Here is a 19,409-nt window from a genome sequence, read left to right as displayed (position 1 = left end):
TTAAAAAGCTATAAATTTAATGTGTTCATTATGTTCTTTTTTCAGCAAGAGTCCAAAAAGACTGAATATCTTGGAAAATATAGAAGATACACTGGGACTGAAGTTCAAATTAGTCCAACCTGGGAAAAGCCTCTGGCTTTCTCATGAACAATCCTTGGCTGTTGTCTTAAAATTACTCCAGCCTTTATTACTGGCTTTGGAAAGTATCTACCAAGATGGGATGGATCTAAGTAGTGAGGCTGGTGGATTACTTTTGCCATTCTCTCTCTTGTAAGTCTACTGTTGAAACCACTTGGGTCATTGAACAATGCCACCCGGGCATCTGCTACAACAGTAGTAGATTTTTGTCTAGAAGCTACATTTGGATCAATCAGAGATCTATCCATTGAAAAAGTACTGGAAGAACCCTAAGCAAAGACTTCAGTCCAGAAGTTGACTAATGAAGGCATTTATATTGAATCCTTAAGTGAAGGGGACAAGAAATGTTTGTTAAGACAAGTGAAAAAGTACACAGACTTGCTTCTTAAAAATCTGACAACAGCGACTTCTAGATTCTACTCAACCTCTACGTAGCTTTTACAGATCTCTGTCCTGTAACACACAGACAGTTGAGTGGAGTGAGGCACTACCAGCAATGGGGCTGCCATGTGCTCAGGACAGAATAGAGAATCTGAACACAGAGTGGAATATTATACGATGAATGAATAAAGATTTGACTTCAACTTCTTTTTTAACATCACTGGTGGCTCTACCCAATTTTTATGCTGTTTCCTGGGATGAAAGAAGTAGGAATTCATCTCTTGCTACTCCCAGTCACAACAGCTACAATTGAGCTTTCTTTTTCATCATTGAATAGAATTTTGTCTTCTGAAAGAAGTCGCCTTCTGCCTGATCATGTGAATGAACTAATGAGCATATCAATTGAAGGAATGGCAGTTCCGGACACACGAGAAGCCACCAAAGATGAACACATTGCATTCAAGAAGTTCATTAATAGAGTTGTGCAAAATTATAACAAGAAACCAAGAAGGCTGTAGTTGTAGTGCTTCATAGAAGGCTTGAGTAGCCAACTTTAATTTGTGTGATGATTTTAAAACATGAGTTAAATCTAATAAAATGGTAATGAAACATTTTTCAGTTTTTACTATGGTGCAATACAGCCCACTTTCACCCTCATGGTCTCACCCCTCATCGGCCCTGATTCCCACCCCTCTGTAAATTAGAACACCCCCCTAATTTCAATTCCTGGGGAAAACACTGTCAGGCTGCCAGCCAGCTGGCCCCGGCCGTGCCAGCCAGCCCGACCCCCAGGTTGTCGGCTGGCCCACGCCACCTGTCTGGCTAGCCCCGAGAGCCCGCCTGACCCCAGGTCCACTGACTGGCCCGAGCTGCCACAGGTTGTCGGCCATCCTGGGCCACCAGCCAGCCCAAGCCCCCAGCTCCAGACCCCTAGCCTGAGCTGAGCCCCTGCTGGCTTTGGGGAAGACAGGGAGCAAAAGCGGGGCCTTGGGGCAGAGCATGGGCGAGGCCATGGCCTGGGTTAGGGGAGGCTTAACCTCCCCTGGCCTCTGATACCCCCAATGTATGGGACAGGGTTACTTTGACTCGAGTCTATGCACTGCAGAGTGGATGCCAGAGCCCTAGGTCTGAGAAGAAAATCTTTAACCTAGAGTTAAAATGCAGTATAGATGCTCAAGCCCAGTGTTTCCTGACAGGGTTCAGCTGACTCACGTCCCACTAACCCGAGGCTTACATTGTTGTGCAGACATACCCTATGTCAGCTGCAGCACAGAGCTAAAAGTTCGGATCTTAGTTCTCTTCCTAGTCTCTTTTGTGAGTGTCTTGCTAAATGATGCATGAGCCTCAGTATACTCAGTTGTAAAACTGGGACAGTACTCACTTATCTCATGTGTGAGGTTTGATACATTAACATTTGTAAAACCCTTTGACCCTCAGATGAAAGGGTCTGCATAGATGCTAGGTAACGCTATTAATACATTACACAATTTCCTAGTTTGGTACTGTGTAGAGGTGGAAGACTATACACCATTTTCCTGGTTTCAACTGTCTCTGCTAATCCTTCTGTGATTTATGAACTAATATGATATTCCTTCTACTCTCATCCCTCTGTCTTTTTATAAGCTCAAAATTGCACGTTGTATTCTTGAAGCTATGTAGTACAGGTCTTTGTTTTGTGGAGTTGTCAATGTACAAACCTTTTTATATAATGCACTGTGCTCCATATAGCATGGGGCATTAAATTCTACATGAGTATAATTCAAAGAGAAAATCATTACAGCTGTTTATAGATTCAGTGTGTTTGATACAGTACCAAAAAGACACAAGTGATTAGCTGTGAAATACCTCAGTTCTAGTCAGTGTGAATATGCATTTTGCAGGCTTGGTGAGTGTAATCACAGTAGCTGTGTGTGAGATATTTTGAGAGAATAATTTGGGATTCGAGCTTCGACAGTTTAAATAACCAACCAGTAGGCTAATCAGCCTATCTTCTCCAGTACAATCTTGGAACAGGAGTGACTGGAATCACTCTTTTGCCAGAATCAGTGATGGGATAGTTTCATTACTACAAGTTAGGCTCAAATTAACTGTGTTTCCTTTTCTGCAGGCGATATTAAATGCTCCCTAAGATTTTGATTTAAAGACTTACATTTGCTTAATTAATTCTTTGGCTATACTGCAAAAGAATGATTAAGTGCAGCATGCTCTGCAGCTAGACCAGTGTAACATTTTGAAGGCGTATTTTTAATACTAAAACAAAACAATTGCTTTTTGAAACATTAAATATGGTATTAATTTTTCCTTAAAAAGATATTGAAATCACAAAGATCAAATTTCAGGAAACAGTAAATCACTAATCTTGTTCATTAGAAGATATTTGTTTTAGGGTTTTGAGAGCACTGCTCCCTTTTTGTCCTAGAAGCCCTGCAATGCGTGAAAAACTGCTTTCTATGTCAACAGCAGAGTGTGACCAAGAGGGCACCTGGAAGAACAGCACTGCCTGCAGAAAGAAGACACAAGACAGCTGTTTCAAACAGCACTTGTGAACCCTCTCAGAGAACCTGGGCACCAGAAAGACCTATTCCTGCCGAAGGGGAAAAGCAAGCTGCTTACCCCTCTCTTCCTATCCACCACACAAGCAATCTGGCAATGGGGTGGTTTTGTTGAGGGGAAGAAGAGAGAGACACACTTCCAACACACCCACTAGCCCAGGCTAGCTTTATTTGGGAGCATTTATAGCGTGGATGGGATCCTGAGGGGCACCGATGGGTGCTGTTGTTAGGATATAAAGGGAGCACTGCAAAGAAAAGGTCAGAAGTCAGTAATGCTGGCCCTAGCAATGAACTCCCTTCGACCTATCCCTGCAGAGCTAGTGGTCTGGCCTGCGCACACCTGATCTCTTTTCCTTTCAGCAGCCCTTTAAACTGCAGCTAAGAAGATGTCTGATAAATGAGGTTTTCTTGCTCCCGCTACAAGTCTGTAACACAGAGAGTCTCTCTCTCACCCCAGATAAATCCTCTGACAGGAAATTCTTTGCTGGCACTAGATCGAAGGGCCACTTGTCAGAGAAGAGACCAGAGGCAGGTGGTCCATACTAGCTGTTGTGGAGGAGCAACAACAGGGCTGACTCAGGCTTGCCTTCACAGTTCCTGAGCTGACCTTAGACTTTCATTCCTGTGCTCCCAGCAGTACACTCTATTATACCCTTTACCACAGTAGTGCTTCTTTTGGAGGTACAAGGCCTGCCCACAACACCCTTTCAAAACTGACCAAATGTCCTATGTGCTATGGAGATTTAACAGGAAAATTACCATGATCCCCCATCTAGTGCTTGTGGTGCTACATCATCATTCTTCCCACCTTCTGTGAAATTGCACTAGGATTGGGGCCGGAGTTGGGTGATAACAAAGGATCCTATGCACGCAAGCCTGAATTCACACCAAAACCTGATGTGTATTAAGCAAACAAACAATTTAAGTACCTATTCATTTCCCAGTGCCTCAACAGATGCAATCAGTGATCATCACCAGAATATCATTATATAATAGATTCCATGCATGCCAAAACAGATTAAACCTTCTGTCAAGAGATTTTTTTATAAAGTATTCTAAGGAAAACGTATGCAGTAATTCACATCTTGAAAGGGGAGACACATAGGAGGTCACAGAAAGTACAAATGTTAGTTTTGTGACGATGGAATCACCTAAAATGATCAGTTTACCATTAACTGGGACTGAACTGAGGATGCTATCAAGGGTTTGATAGAAGTCCTCCTTATCCTTATCTGGATGGATCATTGTTGGGGCAAATGCGCTGATGACAGAAGCATAATGACCTTTAACAAGGCCAGTGTTGAGCAGCATAAATCTGTCATTAATGCTCTTAATTAACTCAAACTTAATTAACGCAGTGACTCAAGTTTGCAGGCAATCAAAGAACTCTTGAACTCACTACATACTACCCATCGAGACTACATAGCAAACAAGGATTTGGCAGCTAGAAAGGCTGCATATCATCAAACAAAAGAAATGGTCCAGACCAGACTTCAACAAATGAAAAACCAGTGGTGGAAAAGCAAGTGGCAGAGTTACAACTGGCAGCACATGGAAAAGACACCACTACAGGGAGACAGCAGTGCACATGCCCAGAGGCAGAAACAGAGGCACATAGGGAACTACTGCAAAAAACTTAGGGCTTGAGTGAGTTTAGGTGCCTACAGGGCTCAACAGAAGTTTTATGCATCACGGTGGAGCCAAAGCTAGGACTTGGATCCTAAAACAGAGAGTTAGGTGCCTAACTCTTTTTGTTCCATAGTAGCAGCTGTGTTAGTCTGTATCTGCAAAAACAACAGGAGTACTTGTGGCACCTTAGAGACTAACAAATTTATTTGAGCATAAGCTTTCATGGGCTACAGCCCACTTCATCAGATGCATAGAATGGAACATATAATTAGAAGATAAATATATACATACATACAGAGAACATGAAAAGGTGGAGTGAGAGGCTAATTAATTAAGATGAGCTATTATCAGCAGGAGAAAAAAACTTTTGTAGTGATAATCAAGATGGCCCATTTAGACAGTTGACAAGAAAGCCTGAGGATATTTAACATGGGGAAATAGATTCAATATGTGTAATGACCCAGCCACTCCCAGTCTCTATTCAAACCTAAGTTAATGGTATCTAGTTTGCATATTAATTCAAGCTCAGCAGTTTCTCGTTGGAGTCTGTTTTTGAAGTTTTTCTGTTGCAAAATTGCCACCTTTAAATCTGTTACTGAGTGGCCAGAGAGGTTGAAGTGTTCTCCTACTGGCTTTTGTATGTTACCATTCCTGATGTCCAATTTGTGTCCATTTATTCTTTTCCGTAGGGAATGTCCAGTTTGGCCAATGTACATGGCAGAGGGGCATTGCTGGCACATGATGGCATATATAACATTAGTAGACGTGTAGGTGAATGAGCCTCTGATGCTGTGGCTGACGTGGTTGGGTCCTCTGATGATGTCACTAGAGTAGATATGGGGACAGAGTAGGCAACGAGGTTTGCTACAGGGATTGGTTCCTGGGTTAGTGTTTCTGTGGTGTGGTGTGTAGTTGCTGGTGAGTATTTGCTATCTGTAAGCGAGGACTGGCCTGCCTCCCAAGGTCTGTGAGACTGAGGGATCATTTTCCAGGATAGGTTGTAGATCGTTGATAACATGCTGGAGACGTGTTAGCTGGGTGCTGTATGTGATGGCCAGTGATGTTCTATTATTTTCCTTGTTGGGCCTGTCCTGTAGTAGGTGATTTCTGTGTACCCGTCTCGCCCTGTCAATCTGTTTCCTCGCTTCCCCAGGTGGGTACTGTAGTTTTAAGAATGCTTGATAGAGATCTTGTAGGTGTTTGTCTCTGTCTGAGGGATTGGAGCAAATTCGGTTGTATCTTAGGGCTTGGCTGTAGACTATGGATCATCTGATATGTCCTGGATGGAAGCTGGAGGCATGTAGGTAAGTACACCGGTATAGGGTGGTGTTTATATGACCATCACTTATTTGCACTGTAGTGTCCAGGAAGTGGATCTCTTGTGTGGACTGGTCCAGGCTGAGGTTGATCCACCACACTCTCTTGGTATGGTGTGGTTACACATAACCAAAAGGTACCAACTCTAGGCTATGGCAATGGAGTCTAGCACTATAGGAATATGAGATGGAGACTGTGCACACAAGAAAGAAAGAAAATGTGGTAGCAGACACCCTGTCCAGGAAAGAGCACTCAGAACTGACACCTGCAAAATAGCCAGCAGCTAGCCTTACTGTGTTAATGTCAGATAGGAGGTGTGATACAGAGGCCTATTGGTGCCAAGAGGCAAAGGGTTCATTGTTCTTTATAAGCAGCTCATATCTCAGACCTGACAAACACACTACACCAAATATCTCACTTTCATGGTATTTACCCATGAAGGGTAGCATGTGAGGTCTCTACTGAAGATTGTAACTTATTAATATTCATGCTCATAATCATTGTGAGATGTATGTATGGGTAAATATTTAAGGAATAACAAATATATTTAAATGTAAAGAGCTATATTATTATTTAATATTACTATATGCATTACCATAGAACTAGGAGCCCTAGTCATGGTTATAGGTGCTGTACAAATACAAAACAAAAAAGACAGTCTTGGTCCCAAAGAGCTCACAATCTAAGTATTATATTATTGTAAAGTACATTTATGGGGCCAAATCCTGGGTTTTTTTGATTAAATGAAAAGTCCTGTTGAATGATTTGATATGTTATTTACAAAAATCCCAATATCACATAAAAATATTCCAATAAAAACTTTGACATTTTGCAAACCTTTGTTCTCTGCTTTTATCAGAAATTCTACTTCAGATTCCTCAAGTTCTATTTGACCACATACCACAGCATTATGAAAGACCAGGATTCATTTCTTTTTCCCCCATGTTTGCCTTCAAGGCTTTTGTCATAAATATAAAGGGAAGGGTAAACACCTTTAAAATCCCTCCTGGCCAGAGGAAAAACCCTTTCACCTGTAAAGGGTTAAGAAGCTAGGATAACCTCGCTGGCACCTGACCAAAATGACCAATGAGGAGACAAGATACTTTCAAAAGCTGGAGGGGGGGAGGGAGAAACAAAGGCTCTCTCTGTATGTGTGATACTTTTGCCGGGGACAGAACAGGAATGGAGTCTTAGAACTTAGTAAGTAATCTAGCTAGATATGCGTTAGCTTCTGATTCCTTTAAATGGCTGAGAAAATAAGCTGTGCTGAATGGAATGTAGATTCCTGTTTTTGTGTCTTTTTGTAACTTAAAGTTTTGCCTAGAGGGATTCTCTATGTTTTGAATCTAATTACCCTGTAAGGTATTTACCATCCTGATTTTACAGAGGTGGTTCTTTTTATTTTTTCTTCTATTAAAATTCTTCTTTTAAAAATCTGATTGCTTTTTCATTGTTCTTAAGATCCAAGGGTTTGGGTCTGTGGTCACCTATGCAAATTGGTGAGGATTTTTATCAAGCCTTCCCCAGGAAAGGGGGTGTAAGGGTTGGGAGGATTTTGGGGGGAAAGACGTTTCCAAACGGACTCTTTCCCAGTAATATACCGGTTAGACGTTTGGTGATGGCAGCGATAAAGTACAAGGGCAAAAGGTAAAATAGTTTGTACCTAGGGGAAGTTTTAACCTAAGCTGGTAAAAGTAAGCTTAGGAGGTTTTCATGCAGGTCCCCACATCTGTACCCTAGAGTTCAGAGTGGGGAAGGAACGTTGACAGCTTTTTTCTATTAGAGCTAATAATAATAATAATAACGCTTAGTGACTTTTTGTACCAATAGTTCTATCTTTTATGACTGAACATTAGGTTCTATTCTTCTTGCGAGTGATATATAAGAATCTGGAGGCTGTCCTGTGATCTATTGCCCAACTGTGCATAGCTATACTAACAAAAGGAAATTGTGATGCATTAGCTTTCCCTTACATTCTATAAGATATTTCCCTTTATGACATAAAATACACATAAATGTAATAAATAAATATAAATAAAAGTTGCCTGCCGAGAAGCACAATTTGTTCATACAGTTCGCTTCAGTTCTGGTGTCCTGGCTACTATGTTATTTTCCCTAATCCATTGAATGTGTTAGTAATTTACATCACATTCAATCAACTTGATAGAATAAATTCAGAATAAGTAAAGACATGACCAGTGGGCTTAATTTTTAAAAAAGCTGAACACCAATGATTTCAAATGAAGTTGTGGGTCCCCATTATATCTGATGACCAGGCACAGTATATGTGGATAGAATTACACAGAAATCTACTTGAGCACAAAAATATAAACAAAAATCTTCCAGTAAATTTTATAAAGTAATAGCATCAGCCCTTGCTTGTTAAACGATTCAGATGCATACTAAACATTCATCTAGCTGAATACAGTAATAAGAAAGAAAAGTCATAGTTAAAGTATAGGTACAATATGTCGTATTACATGGAACAATAAAGAATAAAATCCCAGAAATGCCTTTATCTCGGCTACTTCTGTCATAAAATGAAAAAGAACGTCGCTTACTAACCTGGCTGTTAAAGTTGGAGAAATGGCAACAGAGGTAAAAATCTCAACCATAGCCATTTTACAAAGGTCAGCTGCAGATCCTACAAAAGAAAGTGATCTGTTTTAAATATAAAATATGGGGGTGGGCGGGGAGGAAGAGCTCTTTAGTCCTCTGAACTATGCAAAATGACAGCAGGTCTGAAACTGACTCCATAAAGTTAACAAAGATTCAGTATTACAAAAGAATAAAAAATGCTTATTAATACTATTAATGAAGGTATGAATTAATCTTTAATATTGATATGGGAACATAGGAATTGCCAGACTGGACCAGACCAATGGTCAAGCGAAACACAGTATTCTGTCTCTGATAGTGGCTAGTACCAACTGCTTCAAAAGAGGAAGATGCAAGAAAGCCTCTAGTAGGAAGTTATGGAATAGCCTACTCCCCCCCAAGAAATTCTTTTCTGAATTACCATTAAAGGTTGGCTTACACCCTGAAACATGAATCATCCCAAATATACATACCGCGTGCATGGGAGAGAGAGAAAAGGAGTTTCTTAACTTATCCACGAGAAAAATCAAAGCGCTTAATAGCCTAAATAACCTAGATTTTAGCTATGGTAAGGCACTGTTTCATGAGTTAAAGCTATAATAAATCTATGGAATAGAGTTAGAAAAGACGACAGAAGCTCAGTTAAGAAAGTTGAGCTAGGGAATGGCTAATAAGACAAATATCTTCAAAAAATAATAGTGTCAAAGCCAATGACAGCCATTTCAAATTGGTACACCATACATTCCTTTCACTATTTGTGCCATAACAAATATAGTCTTTTAAGCATAAGTTGTCACCAAGATGAGATGCTACCTTACTATATGAAATCAGTACTGTATCTTTTACCACAGTAACTATAGTAGTATAAATAGAGGAGTTTAATATGGTTTTTAAAAATTATCTCAGAGCTGAAATTCTGAAATTAAAATCTCAGTGTAGAAGGAATTTTTTGTTACTATTAAAAATAATTGAATATTTTTAAATTATAAACCCATTTTAACACCCTTCCGAAATACCTATCAGAATTCTGTAAATAGCTGAAAGCTTTCCAGTCAAACAGTTTTCAACTGGAAAATGCTGATTCAACTAAATGAAACGTTTTGTGGGAACATATCAATTTCACTGAAATTTTTGACAATAAATTACTGAAACATTTCATTTTGATGAGGTCTAAGTGCTTCATTTTTACTTTAGTGTTTTGAATATTAATAAATAAATATAAATATAATATATTTAGTCAAAATGGTAAAGTCGATAGAAAGCTACAATACGGTCATTTCAAATTGCATTTCAATTTAGGAGAAAAGAAAATTTTGAAATGTCCTGTGGAATGGAAATTCCAAGTTTCAACCAATTCTACAAAATTCTCTTCTGGTGTTTCAATAATGAAAAACCCAAATTTGTTGTCTGAAATTTGGGGTTCAGTCCTGCAAGACACCAAATGTCTTCTGTGAGGTGCTGAGTGTCCTCAGTTCCCACTGACTTCAGTCACAGATGCTCTACACCTCCTTGTAAGATGCAGCTGCCAACGGACAATAGTCCAGAATATTACATAATTAATTTGCCTATTTTGAAAACAAAACGTTAAAAGAAAGTTTGAGGGCAAAAAAACCCAACAACTCATTGTTCCTTCCTAAAGGAAAACTGAAGCCACTTTCATGAGAAGCACCTTCATAAACATGTCTAAAAAACATTTTTCATTTGCATGATAGGGTTCACAGCTCCACTCTAACTTGCAAACATTATGCAAATCATACCAACATCAGCTCTTTACATAAGTAAAAACCTGTAGATTTTTAATGCAACCTCTTAAAGCAGCAGCAAGGGTCATTTAAAGACACCACGTTACTTCAAATGAGGTTTGAACTCAGCAGACTGACATAAGTAAATTATGTGGATTTATTGCATTTTGTTTGGCAAGTTTGCTAATTTATATTGCGAAGATAACACCTGTTTAACTCTTTAATGTTTTCTTCCTGCACATTACACATGAAGAATGAGCCCTGGTTTCAACAGAAATAATAATAAAACAATACAACGTCCCTTATAATAGGTATTTCCCAAAAAACAGAAATCTGAAAAAATAAAAATTTGAATTTCTTAGTAGTAAAACCATTGAAACCCTTGTTTCTGTGCCATGGTCTACATAACAAATTTATGTCTGTATGACTACATCTCTCAGATGTGTGGAAAATCCACCCCCCTGAGCAATGCAATTATACAGACTGAACTCCCAGGGCAGACAGCGCTATGTCAACAGGAGGGCTTCTCCTGTCGACATAGCTATCACCTTTTTGTTAGGTGGAATACGAGCTTCTCCCGTTGGCATAGGTAGTGTCTTCACTAACTGCTGCAGCTGCACCACTGCAGGGCTGTAAGTGTAGACAGGCCCTCAGTCACAAACTGACAAAGAAACCAAAAAGAGACAGCCTTAGGAAAACTGCATTTGAAAATCTTCCACCTCATACAGCTAGCTACCATACAGTATTGTAGTATACCATTGTGTTCTTGTTCTCTACAGGCTAGTGAGTGTTTCATACTTCTGTCACTTAAAGCTGTAAAACACAAAATTAATTCATGCCACCCATTTATTATTTCTTGTTTGTTGACTTCAATTCTCAACCTCCACCCAGCCAGAGGAAATTAAACTTTTTTTTTAAATACCTTGGACAACAAAGTTGACAGCCTGCCTCTCTGCTTGAGCACGTAGTCTGTAGTCTCGAGCATTGATATTAGGCAAGTGTCTTTTACGTCCCATGATGGAAACCACATATCCTTTTGAGATGTAAAATAGAAAACAGCGTTAATGGAGTGGTTAAATATGAGATTTGAAACAAATCTTCCATTTGTCATACATACATTTGTCAGCAATTGCCTGATGCTTTTGGCCAATATTACTGAATACTGAAAATAGTCTAAGTCACTTGATGCACAACATTTGTTTCCCAGCTATTCAAAAGTAGTCTGACTGGTAGAGTGAAATGTGGATGTAACCACATATCACTGATATCTCCATTACTCTAACCCTGCAAGGCATTAAGCACACTCAATTCCAGTTCAAATCATTAGAGGTTGAAGTTGCTCAGGCCTGGTCTACACTTAAAAGTTTTGCTGGTATAGGTATGTCGGATAGGACTGTGGGGAAAAAAAATTATACCCCTAACCAACATGCCAATGCCAGCAAAAGCCCTAGTATAGACTGAGATGCCAAAAAGTCCTTTTGCTGATATAACTTATTTTATTCAGGAAACTGGTATAAGCAATTCCAGCAAAACAACCCTTCCCAGTAAAAATTGCACTTCCTCTAGGAGGATTTGCTGGTATAGCTATACTGGTTATATCATAGCTGACAGCTCATAATGGACTCAAGTAGAGACAGGTGTCTTCCATCTCTGCATTGGCTCGCAGCCAAGGATTTTAGCTATGGGACTTTTGCTGGTTATATACATGGATTCATTATCACAGAAGTGGGAATGTTTTTTGACACATCTTTCAAGAAAAGAAAGCTATATTATTTTAAGTAGATCTAATCAAAAATATATTGCTTGAGTAGCACTTCATCAAACAGGATGTTTAGGAGTTATTTATGGCTTTAAATATCTGCAGTAATCCACTACTCTTTAGTAGAACTAACTTATTAATGCAGTTATGATATGAAATGACAGCTTATGGTTATGTGCAGTGTTGTGGCTGTATTGGTCCCAGGATTTTAGAGAGACAAGGTGGGTGAGGTAATATCTTTTATTGGACCAATTTCTGTTGGTGGAGGATGTGATGACCTGAAAAAGCGCTCTGTGTAGCTTGAAAGCTTGTCTTTTTCATCACAGAAATTTGGGTTCAGTAAAAGATATTACCTCAACCACCTTGTCTCTAAAAATCTCTGGTGATAGTAATTTTTTAAGCATTGCAAAGAATAAACAAGGAACAGCATGTCTTCTGTGAGTAGAAGTCTGAATCAATTATATGCTGTTATAAAAAGAGGTTGAAAATGCTATTCTGAGAAAATGATACAGGAAAATGATAAAACACAAAACTACCATATCACCTGTGGGTGAACACTTTTCACAAGGCAATCACTCTATATCTTACCTATCAGTCCTCATCCTCAAAGGAAACCTGCACAACACTTTCAAAAGTTGAGCAGGGGAGCTTAAATTCATAACTTTGCTAGACACTAAAAATCATGGACTAAATAAAGACTGAATTTATGGCTTATTACAAAAATATCGCACACACTAACAACCTTCCCCACCAGCTGTTTCTCCCACCCTTTGTTTCCTCCTTATGATTGGATGGGTGTTAATAGGCCACTTCACCTTGAATGGTCCCTTGAAATATGTCTTAACTATTTATGCTAAACAATCTGTTCCATTTATATTTAGCTGAGTAAGTGTCCCAGACCTGAAGAAGAGCTCTGTGTAAGCTCGAAAGCATGTCTTTCTGACCAATAGAAGTTGGTCCAATAAAAGATATTACCTCACCCACCTTGTTCTGAGAAAAGTAATTTTCCTGACACAGCATTACAGTTGCAGTTATTAAAGTAACACATTTGATGACAATGCACTCTTCTTCACTGTGACTGGTAACAATAGATGGCAAATCTGTTGATTTTTTCTATAAAATGTTTGTATTGAAAAGTATGTTATGAATTTTGGGGTGAGTATATATATTCTTTGACAGTTCGGATAATATACTGAAAAAGAAAATGTCAAATATCTACAACTTCGCCCCAGGGGCGTAGCCACACGTGGGCCTGGGTGGGCCATGGCTCTGCTCTGGCCCCAGCACTTGGCACCAAGTGCTTGGGAACCAGTGGCAACCTCTTCCCTGGCCCTGATTACTATTATGACACATGGAGTACATTGACACTGGGTACCCCATTCGGCTATACCTGAGCCCAATTCACCATACCACCTAAATCAGTGCCAGGAAAATGTGTGGTTCCAAAGGATCTAGAAGTTCTGGAGGAGCTGGAGTGTTGTAAACTTTTGGTTGAACTTAACATTCCTCTGGTATGCATGTCCACTGTTACATCAATACTGACCTCTTCCCCCGCACAACATCCGCTCCAACGTTACACCCAGGACTCCTGCCTCAGCAGCCCCTCCTTTAGAGGTAGAATTCTCTTATTCCTCATCTGACTCACAACACAGTGGGAAGGGATCATCTATCTATCCCCCTAAAGCCTCTTCTTCTGAATTCTATGGGTCAGAAATGGAGTCTTGGGTCTCCTACAAACCTAAACACCATAGTGTTTTCCTTGGGCCTTTATGTCTTATCCATATAATATCCTTGCACTGCCACACTGGAAACTGTGCAGTCCTTATCATGGGCATTCTCCCAAGCTCCACCTCATAGAGAAAGAACTGTGCAACCTCAGACATTCCCAGATCATTTTCAGCCTGCAGAAGTCTCTGAGCCCTGGTCTCCACTACAGGGTTAGGTCGAATTTAGCCGCATTAGGTCGATTTTATAATGAATGCGTCTACACAAGCAACCCCTTTCCGTCAACCTAAAGGGCTCTTAAAATTGACTTCTGTACTCCTCCCCGGTGAGGGGAGTAGCACTAAAATCAACCTTGCTGTGTCAAATTTGGGGTAGTGCGGATGCAAATCGATGGTATTCGCCTCCAGGAGCTATCCCAGAGTGCTTCAATGTGACTGCTCTGGACAGCACTTTCCACTCCGATGCACTAGCCAGGTACGCAGGAAAACCCCCGGGAACTTTTGAATTTCATTTCCTCTTTGGTCAGCATGGCGCGCTCAGCAGCACAGGTGACCATGCAGTCCCCCCAGAATCGCAAACGAGCTCCAGCATGGAGAGAACGGGAGACACTGGATCTGATTGCTGTATGGGGAGAAGAATCTGTGCAGACAGAACTCCGATCAAAAAACAGAAATGCTAATATACATGCCAAAATCGCACATGGCATGATGGACAGAGGCTACAACAGGGACATACAGCAGTGCCACATGAAAGTCAAGGAGCTCAGGCAAGCCTACCAAAGACAAAGGAGGCAAACGGTCGCTCTGGGTCAGAGCCCCATACATGCCGCTTCTATGATCAGCTGCATGGCATTCTATGGGGGGGGGACCCCTACCCCTACCCCTACCCCACCACTGTCCGTGGACACCTGCAAGGGGGGAGTCTCACGTAACACAGAGGAGGATTTTGTGGATGAGGAAGAGGAGGAGGAGGAGAATGCGCAGCAGGCAAGCGGTGAATCCATTCTCCCTGGCAGCCAGGACCTTTTCATCACCCTGGAGCCAATACCTCCCAAGGCGGGATCCCCGACCCTGAAGGCGGAGAAGGCACCTCTGGTGAGTGCACATTTGTAATTACAGTACAGGGTTTAAAAGCAATAGTGTTTAATGTTTGATTTGCCCTGAAGACTTGGGATGCATTCGCAGGCAGTGCAGCTACTGGAATAGTTTGTTAACGTGTCTGGGGATGGTGCGGGAATCCTCCAGGGACATCTCCATGAAGCTCTCCTGGAGGTACTCTGAAAGCCTTTGCAGAAGGTTTCTGGGGAGGGCTGCCTTATTTCGTCCTCCATGGTAGGACACTTTACCACGCCAAGCCAGTAGCAAGTAGTATGGAATCACTGCAGCACAAAGCATAGCAGCAAATGGTCCCGGGTTTTTGTCGCATTCAAGCAACATTCAGTCTTTATCTTTCTATGTTAGCCTCAGGAGAGTGATATCATTCATGGTCACCTGGTTGAAATAGGGGAATTTTTGTAAGGGAACAGTAAAAGGACCCCGTTCATGCTGGGCTGTTTGCACTTGGCTAAAAGGGATCATCCCAAATAGCCATGCGGAGGGGTAGGGGCACATCCACCCAAAAACCGCAGCCCCTCCTTTTAAATGGCAAACCCAACTGGCATTGCTTGCTATGGGAAAGGAAGATGTTGCAGTTTGAAAACATTCCCACATGTTATGAAGGAGTTTGAAGCCAAACCTGTGTACCCTTTGCCTTACCATGGCTGCCTGGAAACCGAATTCTGTTGCCCAGCCATGTGTGATGTCACTCGCAATGACATGTTTTCCGAGATCATGCAGTCCTCCCGCACTGATAGGGCACAGCTGAATGCATGGAGGTGTAACCCTTCTGCCCATCAGAGTTGGCAGCAACAAGGGCCGGGTTCAGTATCTAGGGGTTCCATTCCAATAACACAATGCAAAACTGGCTCGAGCCCCCACCCAGTGACCTGGGACAAATATATACCACTGGGCGCCTCCAAGAGGCAATACTTCCCCTCTCGCAAGCACATAGTCTGAGTGTAGCAAAAAGCCTTTTAATAACAGAGAGAAACAATGTGGCATTATGTTGGGGAAACACCACCAACAGGATTCGTAACACAACCCATGAGCAAAAAAAACCCACCCCAAGCAAATTGGGGCATGTCCTTTCCCTTTGGTTCTTGAGTCCAGCAACCCCAAAGTCCCAAAAGTCCAATGACCCAAAAGTCTCTGTCCCTGGTCAGGGCAGCCCCAGAGTTCGAAAGTTTATCTGCAGAGGTTTACCTCCCAACCTGGGTGGAGATGGTGGGGGGGAGAGAGATAAGGGGCACCTTACATGATGTGAAGCTGACCGCCCAACAGCTCCATAGGCCTTCGCTCCGCCAGCCACCCCCACGAACTGCTTCGCTCGGCTCTGCTCTGCAGCCCACAAGCAGCTCCCACCGTCCCACGAACTGCTCCGCTCCGCGTCCCACAAGCAGCTCCCGCCGTCCTATGAACTGCTCCACCAGCCTGTCCACAAGGCACTCCAACCGTCCCGCAAACTGCTCCACAATATATCTTCAGGCTCCCCCACTACTTAACACAATGCTCAGTGATTTCAGCTCTTAGTCAGTTCAGCTCTTTGGTGAATTCTGCTTGTAGTAGGGGAGCCTCAGTGCTAGTGCACCATTAGCCCAAAGTGAGCTCAGCAGCCTGTAACTAGACTCCTAATGGAATCAAAATTAGCTCTGATATTCCACAGTGGAGAGAGGAGGAAGTGCAATTAGCACGTAAGGCCCTCACCCAGGGGCCCATGGTACCAAGTATTAATACTTGTCCCCAGCCTCTCTCAATTCACAGAGTTTTGGAACCCATGACCCTTGCCTAGCGAGTGCTACTTAGTTGATGGTGAGTCCCTCCATCATAACAAAAGGCCAAGTACAGTTCCAAGCACAGTTCCCATAATCAGGGTAATAACAATTTATTCTTCCTGCCCCAATAACAGAGACACTGAGGATCCCACAGCAGCCAAAGTGACCATTTGGGCAGCTATGGCCTCATTCTAGGCGGGGTGGGTGTGACTATGCAAATGAGATCAGCCCCTGAAGTTCTTTTCCACAACTTGCCACACCTCACCACCAGATGTCAGGGTGGAGCTCATCCTGACACTGCTTACAGAGGCATTCAGTGGCAGAGTCCAGGAAAGCATTAAGTGAAAGCGATGAGAGAGGCAGGATGTAATGCTGAGGCTAATGGGGGTGCAAACAGACATGCTCAGGCATCTGGTGGAGCTGCAGGAAAGCCAACAAGTGCACAGATCCCCGCTACATCCACTGTACAACCGCCTGCCCTCCTCCCCACGTTCCATATCCTCCTCACCCAGACGCCCAAGAACGCGGGGCGGGGGGCGGGGGAGGACAGGGAGGCTCCGGGCACCCAGCCACTCCACTCCAGAGGATGGCCCAAGCAACAGAGGCTGTCATTCAAACAGTTTTGATTTGTAGTGTGGCTACAATAAGCAATGTGCCCTTGTCCTTTCCTCTTCCCCCACCCCATCCCACCCACCTTATCACTTATCTCTCCTTTTTTTTAATTAATAAAGAAAGAATGCATGGTTTCAAAACAATACTGAATTATTTCCTTTGCCAGCTGTGATCGAAGGGGGGAGGGTGGTTGGCTTACAGGGAATTAAAATCAACAAAGGGGGCAGGTTTGCATCAAAGAGAAACACACACAACTGTCACACCATAGCCTGGCCAGTCATGAAACTGTATTAAGCCAGTTACTTCTTGTCCTACCCTTGGTGGCCATGGAGAACATTTGATTATTGTCCACTTTATAAAATCCCTTAACATATTTGAAGACTGTTATCATTCCTCCCTTTGGTCTTCTTTTCTCAAGGTCAAACATGCCCAGTTTCTTTAACCTTTCCTCATAGATCAGGTTTTCTAAACTTTTTATCATTTTTGTTGCTCTCCTCTGGACTCTCTCCAATTTACGAAATACTATTCATTAGTGGAAGCTTCCAGAGCAGGCGTTTCTTATGGCAGGACTGTATTGCAATCCATTTTTAGATAGACTCCAAGCACCCGCCAAATTACATCATGTCCACTTACCAGACAGGCAAATAACTTTCTTGTTGCTTGATTATCTGCAGTGGGTAATGCCTTAAGTGCCTCAAAATCTATTCTATTAATTGCAATGAAGCTTCAAAGCAGATCTCTCTCTTATCTACCTGGTCTCTTATACACATAACTGAATGGAAATAGGGATGTCTTTTGGCAGGGATGGGCATCTGAAACTTCGTTGTTGAACAAGAGCCACTCAGGACTGGCCTTCTGGTGAGTGACTACAGTGATTCTTGTATTACAGTGACAATTTTCTCAAGTCCTACACTTTGGAGAGTCTCCCTCCAGGTCATGTCTCTACCCTGACTTTCTCAGAGTGAGATCAGGCTTCTTCTTATATAATCCCCTTCCGAAAGCAGTCACATGCTCCTTCAGCCCCATAACTCCTTCCTGGTCATGTGCTCCAGCTGGGGGAAACTACAGGTCCCAGAATGTTCCTTTCTGACAGGGCTGAGGAGTATGACATGTGAGCTAGGATGTATGCATGCACCGAACAGACCAGTGCACTTTTACAAATCGTATAATATTTATTTTATTAAACTTAAATTTTCATAAGTCATTGTTTGGGGTAGTGAAGGAATTGGTTCATCATCTTCTTATTCATTACAAATTACTGTAAAATTGTAAAACCTGTCCTCTTTTTTTTTCTTTGAGATACTTGCTGAATAAGACCTCTGTTCCCAGAATGAACCCTGTTCATGTCAAATTATACTACATTTTATTGATATATGATGTGCTCCAGCAGAAAAGAGCCTAAGGAACCTATTCTTAAATAAACAGACTTGATGGCTGTGGGCCCATAAAAATTCAGCCTCAGAGTTACAAAGCCATAATCCAATTCAAGAGCCAAAAATTCTACATATTTCTTCGATGCAGTCAGCCAGCATTTGTGCTCTTGAACTGTATTTAGTATCTGTGGCTGCAGGACCATGGAGTATGGGGTTTTTTGGGCCAACAGCTGCAGACTCTCCTTGTATTAAATCATGTGCCCTCTACACATCCCCATTTGTCGTTAGTGAGTATCCATACCCTAGGAGTGAAGTAATGAGAGAGGCGAAGCAGTGACATAACCACTGGGCCAATGGAGCTGTGCCCAAGGGCCCTGGCCAACTGGGCACTCCCGGAAAAATAGGTGCCCCCATGGCCCAACCCGCTCCACCTGCCCAGCGCTCCTGCCGGGGAGCGAGGTTGGGGCGCAGGGGCTTGCCTCACTCCACCTGGTGCTCCTGCCAGGGAGTGGGGTTGCGGGTGGGTAGATGCCAAAGTGGGGCAAGCCCCTGCGCCCCAACCCTGCTCCCCGACTGGAGCCCCAGGTGGTGAGTGGTGGTTGGTCCTGCACTGCCTTTTATGCTTGTAGTATGGGAGTGCAAGGACATTCAGGATGCATGAATGGCCCCAGCAGACACTGCTGGCCAAAAGACTCCAATCTTAACCGCATGGGC

General features: G+C 42.3%; 1 protein-coding gene and 1 long non-coding RNA gene across 2 annotated transcripts in view; both read right to left on the bottom strand.

Moving 5' to 3' along the window:
- LOC122465622 overlaps positions 1–3,869 on the bottom strand; it is a 47,232-nt gene extending 43,363 nt beyond the window's left edge. The window contains exon 1 of the long non-coding RNA XR_006290599.1: positions 3,831–3,869. This is a non-coding gene — a long non-coding RNA (uncharacterized LOC122465622). The remainder of the gene's footprint in view (positions 1–3,830) is intronic.
- A 4,598-nt stretch (positions 3,870–8,467) lies between these two features.
- POLN (DNA polymerase nu) overlaps positions 8,468–19,409 on the bottom strand; it is a 202,798-nt gene continuing 191,856 nt past the window's right edge. Inside the window, exons 20-21 of the mRNA XM_037898583.2 lie at positions 11,280–11,390; positions 8,468–8,661 (exon numbers count right to left, since the gene is read on the bottom strand). Of these exons, the coding sequence (XP_037754511.1) occupies positions 8,468–8,661; positions 11,280–11,390 (305 nt within the window). The remainder of the gene's footprint in view (positions 8,662–11,279; positions 11,391–19,409) is intronic.

Source organism: Chelonia mydas, chromosome 4 (genome assembly GCF_015237465.2).
Source record: "Chelonia mydas isolate rCheMyd1 chromosome 4, rCheMyd1.pri.v2, whole genome shotgun sequence".
NCBI lineage: Eukaryota > Metazoa > Chordata > Testudines > Cheloniidae > Chelonia > Chelonia mydas.
The sequence above is the reverse complement of the archived record's forward strand: the minus strand, read 5'-3'. Positions and strand labels throughout refer to the sequence as shown.